Here is a 14,070-nt window from a genome sequence, read left to right as displayed (position 1 = left end):
TATGTCTGATTCATTTAACTTAGTGTAGCTTCCTCAGGGTCTATTCATGCTGTCACAAATGGCAGATTGTGACATTCTTTTTTATGGCTGAATGGTATTCCAGTGTGATTTTATATATATGTATATATATATATATATACATATATATATATACATATATATAATGTTTTCTTTATTCATCCATTGATGGACACTTTGGTTGTTTCCATATTTTGGTTATTGGAAAAAATACTGCAATGAACATAGGGGTGCATATATATTTTTGAGTTAGTATTTTCATTTTCTTTGGCTAAATATCCAGAAGTGGAAGTGCTGCATCATATTGTAGTTCTGTTTTAATTTTTTTCAGAACCTCCATACGGTTTGCCCTAGTGGCTGCACCAATTTACATTCCCACTAACAGGGCACATCCACATCCTCACCAACACTTACTTCTTTTGCCTTTTGATACTAGCCATTCTAACAGGTATAAGGTGATATCTCATTGTGGTTTTGATTTGTCACCTTTTGTCTTTCTAGTGAAACAGGAAACATTAGAACCATGGTTTTCCCAGTGATGTATATCAATGAGGTAAGTCCTGGGAGGGAGCCACATATATATTTTACTTGTGGAAGCTTGGAAAACTTCCATTATGATGTCTACTATTGTAGCTCTGTAATTTAAAATGTGAGAAAGGGGGAAAGGTGATTTTTAAAAATCTGTCCTCAGAATATTTGTTTATATGTTTATATGAGGCTGCCAATGTTTGAGATTTGAAAATGACAGAAACAAAATTTCCTTTCTCAAGAACATATTTTGGGTTCTGTCTTCTGAGAAGCTGGTTATGTAAGAAACAAAGTGCAAAGGTAAATGAAGTAATGTCAGACACTGTCGAAGCAGAATAAATAGCCAAAACTCAGACAGATGGGCAGTTAAACCTTTCTTTGCATCTCCTCCATCTTTGAAACTCTCCCGGTTTGTAGAATGTTATCAGTTTACCATTCATGTAGTTGAGCAGGAGAAAAAGTGGGTAAAATTAAAATGATTAGCAATATTACGTGAAAGTTTTATGTATGGTGGTTAAAGAAATGACTGAATAAAATGAGATACATTCTCATTAATTTTACTGGTGTATGGTTACCTTATCTTTTATATAGCATTGACGGTTTTTCTTACTTTATGGTAAACAAACATATATCATAGGACATAGATCGTGTCATAGTTCAAACAAAAAGGGTTTCCCTAATGAAATATTTCTTTCTTTCACAATGTACCCACAAAAATTTTATCCCTAGATGTTAGATATAAATTGAAGTTTTGCAAGTAAAAACTTTTTTTTGGAAAGCTCAGAAAACACCTGCTATGTAAGACACTTTTGATAAATTCTTTTATGAATCACATGCATTTATTGTATATCCTCAAGTTCCCTCTTTCTTCCACCCAGTTTTGTGGGGGAATACACTTGTAAGGGTGTTCCTTCTCCAATAAATTCTTGATTGGCTTGCTTCTTTTGTTAACAGTAGCGTCATTTTAAAAAGTTTTTATTATTTTTTCTGTTCCCTAAACTTGTTCTGTGTAGAAGATTCAGTAACGGGGATTGGCAAGAAAAAGGAAAATTAAAATAACTTTCACAAAACCTGGGCCACACTGACATTGTTTTGTTCTTGACTTGCTTCGTTTTACTCAAAAATGTTGTAAAATTGTTTCCAATGATACCTTTGTAAAATATAATTTAACAAAAAAAATATATATATATATAATTTAACATCTTACGCTTCGTAAAACGAACACATGCTCTTTATAGACCTCTTGGAAAACTAAAAATCTGTATTTTAGAAGTGAATTACCATACAGATATTGAATCATTATCTTGTACGCCCAAAACTAATATGTTATGTGTCCATTATACCTCAATTAAAATTTTTTTTAATATTTAACAAGTGAATCACTGATAAACTGTCCCTCAAAGACAAGTATAGCTGACATCTGCTTATGTTGTCTCTTAGTATTTTTCTAGTGTTGATATTAGATAGTTGAGACCATCCTGTAGACGCAGTTTTATAACATTCTTCTTTTTTTTTTTTTATAAAGATTTTATTTATTTATTCATGAGAGACAGAGAGAGAGAGAGAGGCAGAGACACAGGCAGAGGGAGAAGCAGGCCCCATGCAGGGAGCCCAACATGGGTCTCCATCCCAGGACTCCAGGATCACGCCCAGGGCTGAAGGTGGCGCTAAACCGCTGTGCCAACCAGGCTGCCCTCTTTTTTTTTTTTCCATTTGGCATTACTTTGGTAGCCACATTTATAACCTTTGAAGGGTTTGTGCTTACAATTCTAAGACAAGGCTTTTATCATTCCATAGGAAAAATTTAGGCAATACTTACCAACTTTTAGAATCTATTTGTGATTGCTCCTGAGTCATCACTGTTCTTGTTTGTGGAGAGGCACATGAAAGCAGGGCTTTTTGAAAACAAGGAGGGACCCTGTTCTGGCAGCTTATGTTCATAGGTATGGCATATTTGAAGTCCCCTCCAGCTCAACCTTTGCTTTGCTTTGCTTTTTGGTTGAAGACTATATTGAGTCCAGGGAATTATGGAGTAAAACCCTGTGCTTTCGGTGCCTCCCTAGAAAGAATTTGACTTTACTCTAGAAAAAGAAAACATTAAACCTTGAGGTGACCTTGACATTGCTCTCCCACTTCCTTTTTTCAGAGAAGGAGACTCTAACATGGATGGATCTTGGTCAGTTGCTGGAACCACCAGCCCTAGAAACGCATCCTTTGTTTCAGTCTAGTACAGATTCAGCCTAAATTAAGCCTAAAGTTTCATTTGTTGCTCATAATTTTTATGAAATTAAGTTCTCCAAACACCTCACTCATTGTAATTTACAGAGATAAGATCTTTGTTCTGTTTAGAAAGTGTTATCCTAGAACATTTTCTTGGTTATCAACACCCTCTGGAATTCTAGTGAGCCTCAAGACTTCCTTGGACACTCTACTGAGACCTCTGGTCTTTTTTAAGAAATGTATTTTTTTAAGAAGCAGTTTTTTAAAGATTTTATTTTTAAGTAATCTCTACACCTAACATGGGGCTTGAACTTATAACCTAGAACTTACAGCCTAGAGCCCAAGAGTCTCATGCTCTACTAACTGAGTCAGCCAGGTGCCCCGAGACCTCTGGTCTTGATTACTAGAGATTAACCAAAACAATAAATTATACTTTCCACATACCATTGTTGGAATGTTTCATTCATTCAACCAACTGACATTAATGTAGCACCTACTGTGTGTAGAGTGCTATTCCTAAAGTTGAGGTGACTGAGATATAAGTCTTTCCTCTGGAAATCTGTCACGAGGAGATCTGCAGATAAACAGACAGTTACAACACAGAGTGCAGAGTGATTTTAGGGGTAATTTGAAAGAGCAATAAAGGGCTAACCAGGCCTGAGGTGGCCAGAGAAAACTTCTGGGTGGAAGTTAGGCTGAGTTGGATTTTAAAGGATGAGTTGGAGTGGTCAGATACAAAAGATGGTATTATCTCATTATTTTTTTAATACTTTTTCCCTCCTATTTCCAACCTTCCTTCCTTTGAAAGGAAGACATGTTTTCAGGGGAAAAAAAATGTAAATGAGTAAATGCCCCCTCTGGTTACTCTAATTTATAAATGGATTTTCGGTATCTCTGATTTGCTAATGGGAAGACTTACCCAAACCGTGTTTAATGATTTGGAGGAGAGATATAGCAAAAAAAAAATCTACACCCTGAATATTAAGTAATCGGGGGATATTATTTTCTTGCCTTCCAGAGTGTTCTCATTGATAAAGATACTGCAAGTCGACTAAAGTCTGTGATTAACACTACTTTGATCATCACCAACATACCCTATATTGTCATGGCGCTGGGTGTGTTTTTTGGTTTGATCTTCACTTGGCTTGCATGCAAAGGACAGGGATCCATGGATGAGGTGAGCAGTGGCTGAAGGAACTTCTCTCTTACTGGATAACTTTATCTGAGGAAGTCAACTGTACTTCATTGAAGGGCTGTCAACTGGCTCTCTCACCCAGAATCCTCAGGATGGATTCTGAGATTTTATGCTGAGCACAGTGACTTCGTGGTTACATCACTACTAAACCAAACGGGAAGCAAGGGGAGTGTCTCAAAGAGGGAGGAGTAATACAATAGTATTGTCCCATCTTGGGGGCTGTCTTCATGGATGTGGAATCCCTGGGAGTAAGCTTAATGTTTCTGAAAATAGCCAGAAAGGAGAGGAAGATCCTTTAACAGCTAAACATCTGGGCTTTGGTGTCAGACTGCCTAGGTTCAAATCCCAATTCTGCCATTTAATGGTTATGTGGCACTAGAAACTGTGCCTCAGTTCTTCATCTGTAAGGTGAGATAAGAGAGCTTGCTTTTGGAGGTTTTTGTAAGGATTAGATGATATAGTAAACAGAAAGCAGTTGGCCCAATGTTAGCATTTAGTAGGAGCTCGATAAACATTAGTTATGTGATGAAATAATTCGAAGATTGTAGAGCAAGGCAACCAGAGACTTGCTTGGAAAGAATCGTATTATATTAGAAGATACCCAGCACTGAGTCGTCACTGCATAAGAAATGACTGGCGCAGGGGAGCAGTAACTTTCTTGGAGTGAAGGGAACTCCCTCTACCCCCCGCCCCCGCCCCGCCACTCCCCAACCAAATGGATGGGCTAAATAAGGTTAGGTTGGCCTCCCTGAGTGACCAGCCAGCCAACCTAGCTCAACCTTCAATAAGCCTTTCCTGTGGGATCCTTTCTTAAAATTCTCAGCAACTTTCCTTTTTTGCAACAAAGGCTTCCCCCCACGCCCCTTCTAGCTGCTTCAGCTAAGTGTCTGAAGCAAATGTGAAGTAGGAAATGAAATAGGTTGAAACCATCTCAATAATATTAGCTCAGATTTCCCTGTGTTCTATATTCTTCCATGATTTCCCTTAACCTGTGCCCATCAAGTTAGCATGAATTAGGTGTGAGGCAATTATTTTGCCATTTCTCTGTGTGGATCTCACTTCCAGTCTGACGTGCCGTCACTGAGATTTCCATAAGCACAGGTGATAGCCCATGTATGTTATTACCACTCCTACAATTAACTACCTTCATGGAATCAACAAGCAAGCAATGATTGAGCAGCCCCCACCTCTGAGACATTGTTCTCTGACAGGTTTCAAACCAGGGAGGAGCCAAAGCCATGGAGTGTGATGAGGGTTATAGTCCAGGTGGATACCAGGAAGGGCACTGCTCTGGTATCAGGGGTGGGGAAGGGGAGGTTGGAGCAGGCCTCGTGAGAGGGTGAGGGCTGAATGGCAAAGCAGCAGCAGGCTGAGTGACAAGAGAGGTGAGTGTGACAGCTGACATCCTGTCAGTCTCCCCTCCTTTCATCTTCCTCCACCTCCTGCACCCCAACGTTTTCCATCCTGGGAGAACTTTCTGAAGTGAATACCTGACCTCTCTGTCCCCTCTCTTCCGAGTCTCAGGGAACTCCAGATGAAAGAGCACCCCTCATACGAACCTAACCTAACGGAGGCCCGAGCTTGGTGAAGGAGCCCTGTGACTGTCCTGACAGGGACCCAACATGAGGAAACTATCCACGTCTTCACAGGAATGTTGCCTGTTGTAGTGAGGAGGGAGGAGACCCTGTGCTGGCAAATGACCAGAGCATTCTGGCAGGAGGTTAAAGAATGGACTGACATGGTTGCCTATTAGGCTTTATAAAATTGTTTTGTTTTCCATGTGTCTAGCAAGTATTTAATAAACTCTTGTATAGTAATTTTTTTGTTATCAGGTGCTGGTAGCTCCAGAATTTTGTGACCACTGTTGTGGTTAAAATGTATCTGTATCGCTTGTTAACGTTCCCTGGTCTAACCTTACTCAGTGAGCTTTATTCACCAAACTTTGTGCTCAAAATATATCAATACTATTTTATGTTGTATTCCTCCATTCATTTCACCCCCAAAAGAGAAGTAAATAAGAGTTCGGAACCCAGGGTAAAATGGTAGCCTCATTCAGTACATCATTAAAATGCATCTTATTTCCTCTTGAAAAAACGTGATTTATTGTATTTCATGCTAATCTTCAGTTCAGAATTCCTCCAGGAAAATAATTCAATCTTTTGACTACTTTCACACTGGCTGCAAACCAAGCAGGGAAAGCATAGGGTGAGGGGAGGTTATGCAGTGGAGCAGTACCCTGGAGTTGATAGTGATAAACCCCTGAGGCTTTTGTATTTGTACTTTTGTGAATTTAGAGAATGCAAACATAATGTTGGTGAGGACATTCTTCTCATAAAGAGTAGAAGTAAATGCTGGTTGTGAATTTGTGGGTAGCCTGGATTTTTTTTTTCTTTTTTTTTTTTTTCTTTTTTAGTTTAATGATCTTAATGTGGAAAGGTGCTTCTGGGAGGTGCTTCTGGGAGGTGTCTAATTTTTTCCCCCAGTCACCCTTGCCAAATATGATACCCTATTAAGTACAATATTATTGAGTGATTCTTTGTGCAGTTATTTATGAGTATGGGAGATCTCTCCATATCTAGCTCAGTGTTTTTCCTTCCTCACATCTGGTGCCTTCCAGTTCTATGGCTCACTGTCACTCACTGAATAGAGAAACACGTGCCTTGCACTTCCTCTGACAGTCGTCTTGCTGACAGAACGAATGACGGTGTTTTAAAATATTGCACAGGAAATGCTTTAAAGAAAGGTCCCTGGGCACCCAGGAGCAGAACTATCTCTCCTCAGAAGACCTTGTGGTTTGCAGTGCCACCTAAATCAGAGGGTTAGGAACCATCATATGTTACAAGTTCAAGCATATTTAAGGGAATTTTCTTCCTCCTCAAAGCTCACTATTCATTTTTGATTGAGAAACTTATAACAGTTATCCAGCAAAGTGCACATAGAATTTCTTAACAACTGAATCATTTTATAGGATTTTCTGTCTAAAACTGGATTTCAAAAAAAAAAAAAAATAAAACTGGATTTCAGTGTAAGCAAGTGAAAAAAAGCAAGCCATGGATTTCACAAATATAGCTTCTGATTCCTCTATGGAGGCAATAAATCCCATTGTTTGCCCTAATTTCTTTCTCGCTACACTAAAGCAGGATGTGACATGTTCCCTTCCTGAAGGGGCAATTCATTGACTCCCAACTTCTCTATAAATTAAGAGAACTTCTAGATATCCCAAATCACCAAAATGTGAAAAACTAAATCGAGAATATCTTGTCTTCAATAACACCAAATATCTAGATTCTTTAAATTTCTCAACATTAAACTATATAATTGGCACACCTTCTTCTTTTGTGCATCCACTTACCCACACCAATAAAACTGGTAAACCAGTGCATATTCATTGTTTCACCCTATTATCAGAGTATAGTCATCTGTGAGGAGGAAATTTTTAAATACTATGAATGATAACAGTTGATTTACACTTTACACTGAATTCCACACAGGCAAGGGAGACCAAAAATATATTACTGCCATGTGATTCTTAATAGTTATTTGGCTTGGAATCCCATTTGATATTCTTTCTGAAAAATCTGTGGCAAACCCAAAAGCTGCAGTCAAGATTATAGATTGGTTAAGAAGAATGAATGTGCCTATTGGCTTTAGGTTGAAAATAACAAACTATTCCTCATGCATTATCCTGAAAAGGCTCCCAAAGTCTTCGTGATTCTCATAATCACAGAATATGTGTGTCCTGTACTATGATACTCCACTTAGGGAAAAACCAGAGGGAGGCTACCTTGCTACTCTCAGAGAAAATTGAGAGTTAAGCACAGGACAGCAAATGGGCTTTGCCACTTTTAGCTCAAGGCTTTTCCTCCTGGACTTTATTTCCTCATGTTCTAGAAAGATTGCTAATGGTCAAGTGGAACAAGTACTATATGACTAACCCCTATTGGGGTTTTTACTTAAGGTAGGCTCTTTTTTTTTTTTTTTAAAGATTTTATTTATTTATTCATGAGAGACACAGAGAAAGAGAGGCAGAGACACAGGCAGAGGGAGAAGCAGGCTCCATGCCAGAAGCCTGATGCGGGACTTGATCCCGGGTCTCCAGGATCACACCCTGGGCTGAAGGCAGCCGCTAAACCGCTGAGCCACCTGGGCTGCCCAAGTAGGCTCTTTTTTTAACTTAAATTCCTTGAGATTTGAGTTCTGCAGAAGGTGACCTTCACACTTGGGCATTATTAGTGGACTTAATTGCTCATGGCTATTAAACAGAATACTGAGCAGAATGTTCTTACTGTAGCTTAAATAGTTGGTTCATTTCATGTGATTCTTGACGTGTTTACTTCTATCCTTAATGCAATGGAGTATTTTGCTAATAAAACTATTTATATGAAATTGCACTGGAAATGGTATGTCATCAGATGACCACTCATCTCAAGAGTTTCATTTGAAAGATGCTCTTTGCCTCTTGACAGATGCAGGCCTGAATCTCATCTGTTGGGCCATTTGTGACTTCTGTTCAGCTGTGGTGGACAGTTCTAGGCAGCCTGACAAGTCGAACTTGAAGCAGGTCCCATACTGTGCTCATCTGCCCGAGGGCTTTCTCCAGAACCCTGGAAGTCCCACAGAAGCCCTGAGGGCTCAGGAGACCCAGTATTGACCCTTAACCAAAGGGGCAGGAGTCAGCTGATAAGTACTTCAGTCCTCAGAGGTTCATTCTATGTGGTTCCTCAACTAGGACTGCCCACAGTAGGATTGCCTTCATTTCATCATTTCTTCCTTCCCTGTCTCACACTCCCCAAGCCCCCCTCCACCACCACCCTTTCGACTGCTGCTTCCTCCCAAATAACCTACCTGCACTAACATCCTTATTCATGCCTGCTTCCAGGTAAACATGAACTAAGTGCATGCAAGTCCACCCAGAAGGGCCTGGAAGGGCCAGAGAGCTATGGGAGAGGTAGTGGACCTATGTTTCTACAGACATTGCTACTGAAATTATTAGTCTCCAAATTAAGACTACCTTTAAAACCTTTCCCATCCAAATAATACTGCATCTTATTTCTGGAATCAGAGCAAATTCAGATCAGTCATAACATATCTTAGCTCAGTGTTATAAATGTCTTTATGTATCAAGGACACTTGATCCCCGACGTATGTGCTTCCAAGGAATCCTGAATTTGATTTTAGCCGGCTTATGTCATAAGGGGAACTCTGAATATCTACTTCTGTTTTCTCAAAGGTATATAGAGACATCTGCAATGTGGTAACATACCAATTTGCATTATTTCAAATCAAGAAGAACGGTCCAGAAAATATATTTAAAAGAATACTGATAAGGGGTGACATGTGCTGCCAGGTATTAAAGCATATACATACCCATGAACAGTAATTAAGAAAGTGTGGTATAGGGATCCCTGGGTGGCGCAGCGGTTTGGCGCCTGCCTTTGGCCCAGGGCGCGATCCTGGAGACCTGGGATCGAATCCCACATCAGGCTCCCGGTGCATGGAGCCTGCTTCTCCCTCTGCCTGTGTCTCTGCCTCTCTCTCTCTCTCTGTGACTATCATAAATAAATAAATTAATTAAAAAAAATTAAAAAAAAAAAAAAGAAAGTGTGGTATAGGGTGAGTGATAGAGAAAAGAAAGTCCAGAAACATGGATACACGCCTAACACAAGATAAAGTTCCCATTTCCAGTGATAACTGTAGTCTTTCATGTATTCGGCTAATGTATATTTTATTTTTAAACCTTTATTGAGCCATAACTCTCATGCCATAAAAATTTAAAAGCACAACACAATGGTTTTTAGTAAATTTACTAAGCTGTGTAGTTTTAGAACATGATCACCTCACTAAAATTCCTCATGCTGGTTTATAGTTAATCTCCATTCCCATTCCCAGCCCCAAGAAGCCACTAATCTACTTTCTCTGTATAGATTTGCTTTTTCTGGACATTTCATAGAAGGAAACTCATATAGTGTGTGGTCTTTAGGGCCTAGCTTCTTTCTACATTATACTTTAAAATAATGTATTCAACAGATTTTATTGGGTAGCCCCTTTATGCCAGGCACTATTAACTAGGCTACTGGATCTTACAGTCTACCAGGGGAAACAGCAACCAAATAATCATAAATGTAAAATTTCAACTAAGTGTCACGATACTCTGGGAACATGGCTTGGAATTGAAGGAAGGCTTCCCCAAAGAAGTAGCATTTACTGAGACTGAAGACTAGGTGTAATTAGGCAAAGTGAAACATTTCAGAGGAAAGAGGTCATGGCCAGGAACAGGAAGAAACACATTTATAAGTAACAGAAAATATTTGCTCGGAGTTCAGAGGGAAGAAAAGTGGAAGATAAGGTTGGAGAGAAAGGCAGGGTCCAGGTCAAGTTGGGTCTTATTAAGCCAGTTTAAAGATTTTGGTCTATTTTAAGACCAATGGGAAACCATTGAATGTTGTAAATTGGATTTTGGGAGACGGGAGAGAAATGGGACACGTGGCAGGTTTGTTTAGAAAGGCCTACACTAACTGCAAGGTGAATGAATTGGAAGAGTCTACATGAATGCAGGGTGGTCAGTTTGGAGGCTGCTGTGTTAGGTGGGTCCCTTTGGGGTCTCCGTTGGCATGCAAGATGGATCTTGCCTGGGGGTGTCTACCACAAAGCCACATAGCAGGGGCTTTATTGGGGAAAATAAAGATATATAGGGGCAGGACAGCAAGAAAAAAGGCATCCTTCTTGTCATCCCATGGAGAGGCCAATATGGGCCATAGTCCTGTTTGGTCTCACAAAGGAGCACACACATATCTGCCTTCTAGTCCCCTCTTTTAAGGAGCAAGCATGAAGAAACAGTCCTGTCAATGAAGGAATGTACAAGCCACCGAGCAACAGGAAGTTGGGATTGAGGCGAATGCTTTATAGAAATTGTGAATGCAGCTGCCTATGGAATGTTACAGTCTCCACCACTGGGGTAAAGAAAACTCTGGTTCCATGGGACCTGAGCTTGTGTGCAGAAGGGGGAACTCTTAGCCACAGCTAGCTTGTTGTCCAGGCAACCCAGAATGAAGTCACAGTGCAACAGTCCTGCTCATTGCACTTTAGGGGTTACTGCAGTGTCTAGGTAGGGGTTGGCAAACCTTGTCTATAAAGGGCCAGATGAAAAAGTTTTGGCTTTGCAGGCCTCTCTTGTCACAACTACTCAACTCTGCTCTTGTATAATAAAAGCAGTTGTAGACAACATGTAAACAAATGGATGTGTCTGTGTTCCGATAAAACTGTATTTATACAAATAGCCGACAGTCCACATTTGGCCATCATTAGCTGATCCCTGATCTAGGCAAAAGATTATGGTAATTTCAATTGTGGAGATGGCAGTGGGGATGAAATATTTTACAAATGTTTAAGAGGAAAAATATGTGGGACTTGAAGATGAATATGGGAAAGGCAAGGGAGAGGGACAGGTCAAATAACTCATTCATCCGTTCCATGGTCCTGAGTAAGGTCTGTCATGGGGGCAGGCACTCTGTTAGCAGTAGGGATACAAGTAGTAAAAACAAAAACAAAAACAAAAAAAACAAAACAGTTCCCTACCTCACAGATCTTATATTAAATCTGGGAAGCAATATATAGGTGGTAGTAAGTACTAAGAATATTTAAGTAGCCACAGTGACAAGACAGGAATGTGTTATTTTAGGAAAGGTAATCAGGGAAGGCTTCCTATGGAAGAAACATTCACCCATTCCTTTCATCCCCAGTCTTTCTCCCCTTCCATCCATTATTTCTGTGATTTCACTCTGCGGGTTCTCCTAGCTCTCCAGCCATACTCTCTCAGGTTCCCTTGAGGGCTGTTTGTTCTCTTAATTCCTGTGATCAGCTGCAACTTCTCTCTTGGTTACTCTTCCTGACAATCTCATTGACTCCCTGACTTCAATGACAACCTAAACACCTACAACCAAAACACAAATCTCTGTTCAACCTCAGCCACATGTACCAAACACCTGCTGGATATCCTCAGCCAGACTGTCCCCAAATCCAGAAAGTAAAAAAAGGGAATTTTTCCTTGTCTTCGTTCCAAATTCCCATTGCTGGGGAACGGCATCACCATCTCCCCAGTTGTACATGCTAGGAAGCAGGACTCTTGCTAGACTCCTTCCCTCTCCCTCCCTTCCCTCCACATCCCATTAGTCATCAAGGCCATCTGCTCTGTGTCTCACCCTGCGGTCCTCTTCCCTGCCTCAGTGCTCTCACTGGGACTCCTGCAGTTACTATTGCCATGATTTAATTTTTGAACAGGTAAACCGTTTACATTTTCAAAAAGCATAAAATGGGTTTACAGTGAAAAGTCTTCCTCCACCCTCTTCATCCTCCCAGAGGCAACTAATTTACTCACTTTTTAATATATACTTTTCCAGGAATAGTTCATACAAAAATGTATATTTATATATTCTAAACCTTTTTTCAGTCACTAAAATTGTAGCATGCCATAGACAGTTTTCTATGTAATACATCTTTGAGATCTCTCTTTTCAGTAAAGAGCTTTACTGTTCCCATTTCATGCCTGAATAGTATTCATTTGTATAAATGCTGCTTTTTAAGCAAACCCGTTTGTTTCCAGTCACTGGTTATTATAAACAATGCTGCACCAATAACTTTGTATTCCATAATTTTGCCAAATCATTTATAAGATAAATTCCTAGAAGTAGCTGGGTCCAAGGATTTGTAATTTTGATAGACACAATGGCTTTTGTTATTATTTTTATTTAGGTATTTAAGCACACAGATTTAAGAATCAAATAATTCTATAAGGTTATTAAAGGAAAAAAAAAGGAACCTAAACAGATACCCTTCTCAAAGAAACCTGTTAACGCCTTTTTTTTTTTTTTTTTTTTACCACCATGACTATCATACTTTGGATGATACATTTGTTGCTATAATGTGTGAAATAAAGTAGATGCTCAAAACATACATATACACCTTTCCTAATTGATATAGTCTTTACTTGCTTCAAAACTTCCCACTATTTGTACAATCTCCATAATTCTTCTTAATTTCGTGTATTCCTTTTCTTTTCAATGATTGATGTAAAATAGTGTAATGTCTTTTCTCTCACGAGAGGTGAAGTATCCAAATCACAAAATACTGCAGACAAAAGTTTGCAAAAATTAATGTGATGCAGCATATATTCTGAAATATTAACAATAAATTCAATTCTTTTTGAAAATTATTATCACATTATCATTAATAATAAATAAATAAATTATTAATTAATCATTACGTTATTTTACAATAATGATTGAAATAAACACTTTCACCTGCTGGCTTCTAGCTCCTTCCCTCCTTTGTCTTTAAGATGACAGTGCTAGAGAGATTAACACTTGGGTATGAATCGCGGATACAAGTGTTAACATTTTCCATCATCTTGAGAAAATTTTCAGTACCATACAATCAAAAAATCAATTTCCAATACACCTGTACATGTCTTAAAAAGTGCATTCATAAATAAGAATGGGAAAAATACCAGGCCAGCACCGCCCTGGAGACGAGCGGGCGCCCTGAAGACACCGGGTCCCGTGGCTGGGCCAGGATGTGCGTCCACGTCCGCGCGGAGCGCCAGCTCCTCACTAAGACCCTCGCCTGGCCTGCGAGGGGAAGCAGCCAAGATGGTCGCACCGGAAGGGCCCCCACGAGATTCGCCGCAATCCAGGGCTGAAGAGTCTGTTCCTCAACCCCTGGGGCCCAGAGGAGGGTGTGTACGGTGGGTCCGGCCACTTGTCATTCGCGGACTCAGATCAAACGAGAGCAGCAGAATACAAGAAAGGCTCCGAAAGAGGCTGCTTCGCGAATCCTCGTGAGCTCCAGCACTGCCGTGGGCTCCACGCTGCGGAGACGACGGCGCCCCCCACCTGGGCCTCGCCGCACCCCCGTATGCAGCCCACCGCACACCTTTCCCCGGGGCCCTCCCCACCGCACCCCGTCAGGCGGTCCCGGCCGACGCCCCGGGAACGCCCCGCGCCCCAGAAGCCCTCAGGCCCCGGAAGCTGCCGGACCCGGCGCGCTCCCGCCAGGCCCCGCCCCCGGCGCCTTTCCGGCGTTCCGGCTTCTCAGGCTAGGCCGGAAAAGGGCCG

General features: G+C 40.6%; 1 protein-coding gene across 1 annotated transcript in view; it reads left to right on the top strand.

Moving 5' to 3' along the window:
• The window catches only part of SCARB2 (scavenger receptor class B member 2), a 74,727-nt gene extending 68,672 nt beyond the window's left edge, over window positions 1-6,055 (top strand). Inside the window, exons 10-12 of the mRNA XM_041759668.1 lie at window positions 520-571; window positions 3,785-3,943; window positions 5,486-6,055. Of these exons, the coding sequence (XP_041615602.1) occupies window positions 520-571; window positions 3,785-3,943; window positions 5,486-5,524 (250 nt within the window). The 3' untranslated portion in view covers window positions 5,525-6,055. The remainder of the gene's footprint in view (window positions 1-519; window positions 572-3,784; window positions 3,944-5,485) is intronic.
• Window positions 6,056-14,070: the final 8,015 nt, after the last annotated feature.

This window comes from Vulpes lagopus, chromosome 6 (assembly GCF_018345385.1).
Source record: "Vulpes lagopus strain Blue_001 chromosome 6, ASM1834538v1, whole genome shotgun sequence".
Classification (NCBI taxonomy): Eukaryota; Metazoa; Chordata; class Mammalia; order Carnivora; family Canidae; genus Vulpes; species Vulpes lagopus.
Note: the sequence above shows the minus strand (reverse complement) of the source record. Positions and strands in the feature narration are given on the sequence as shown.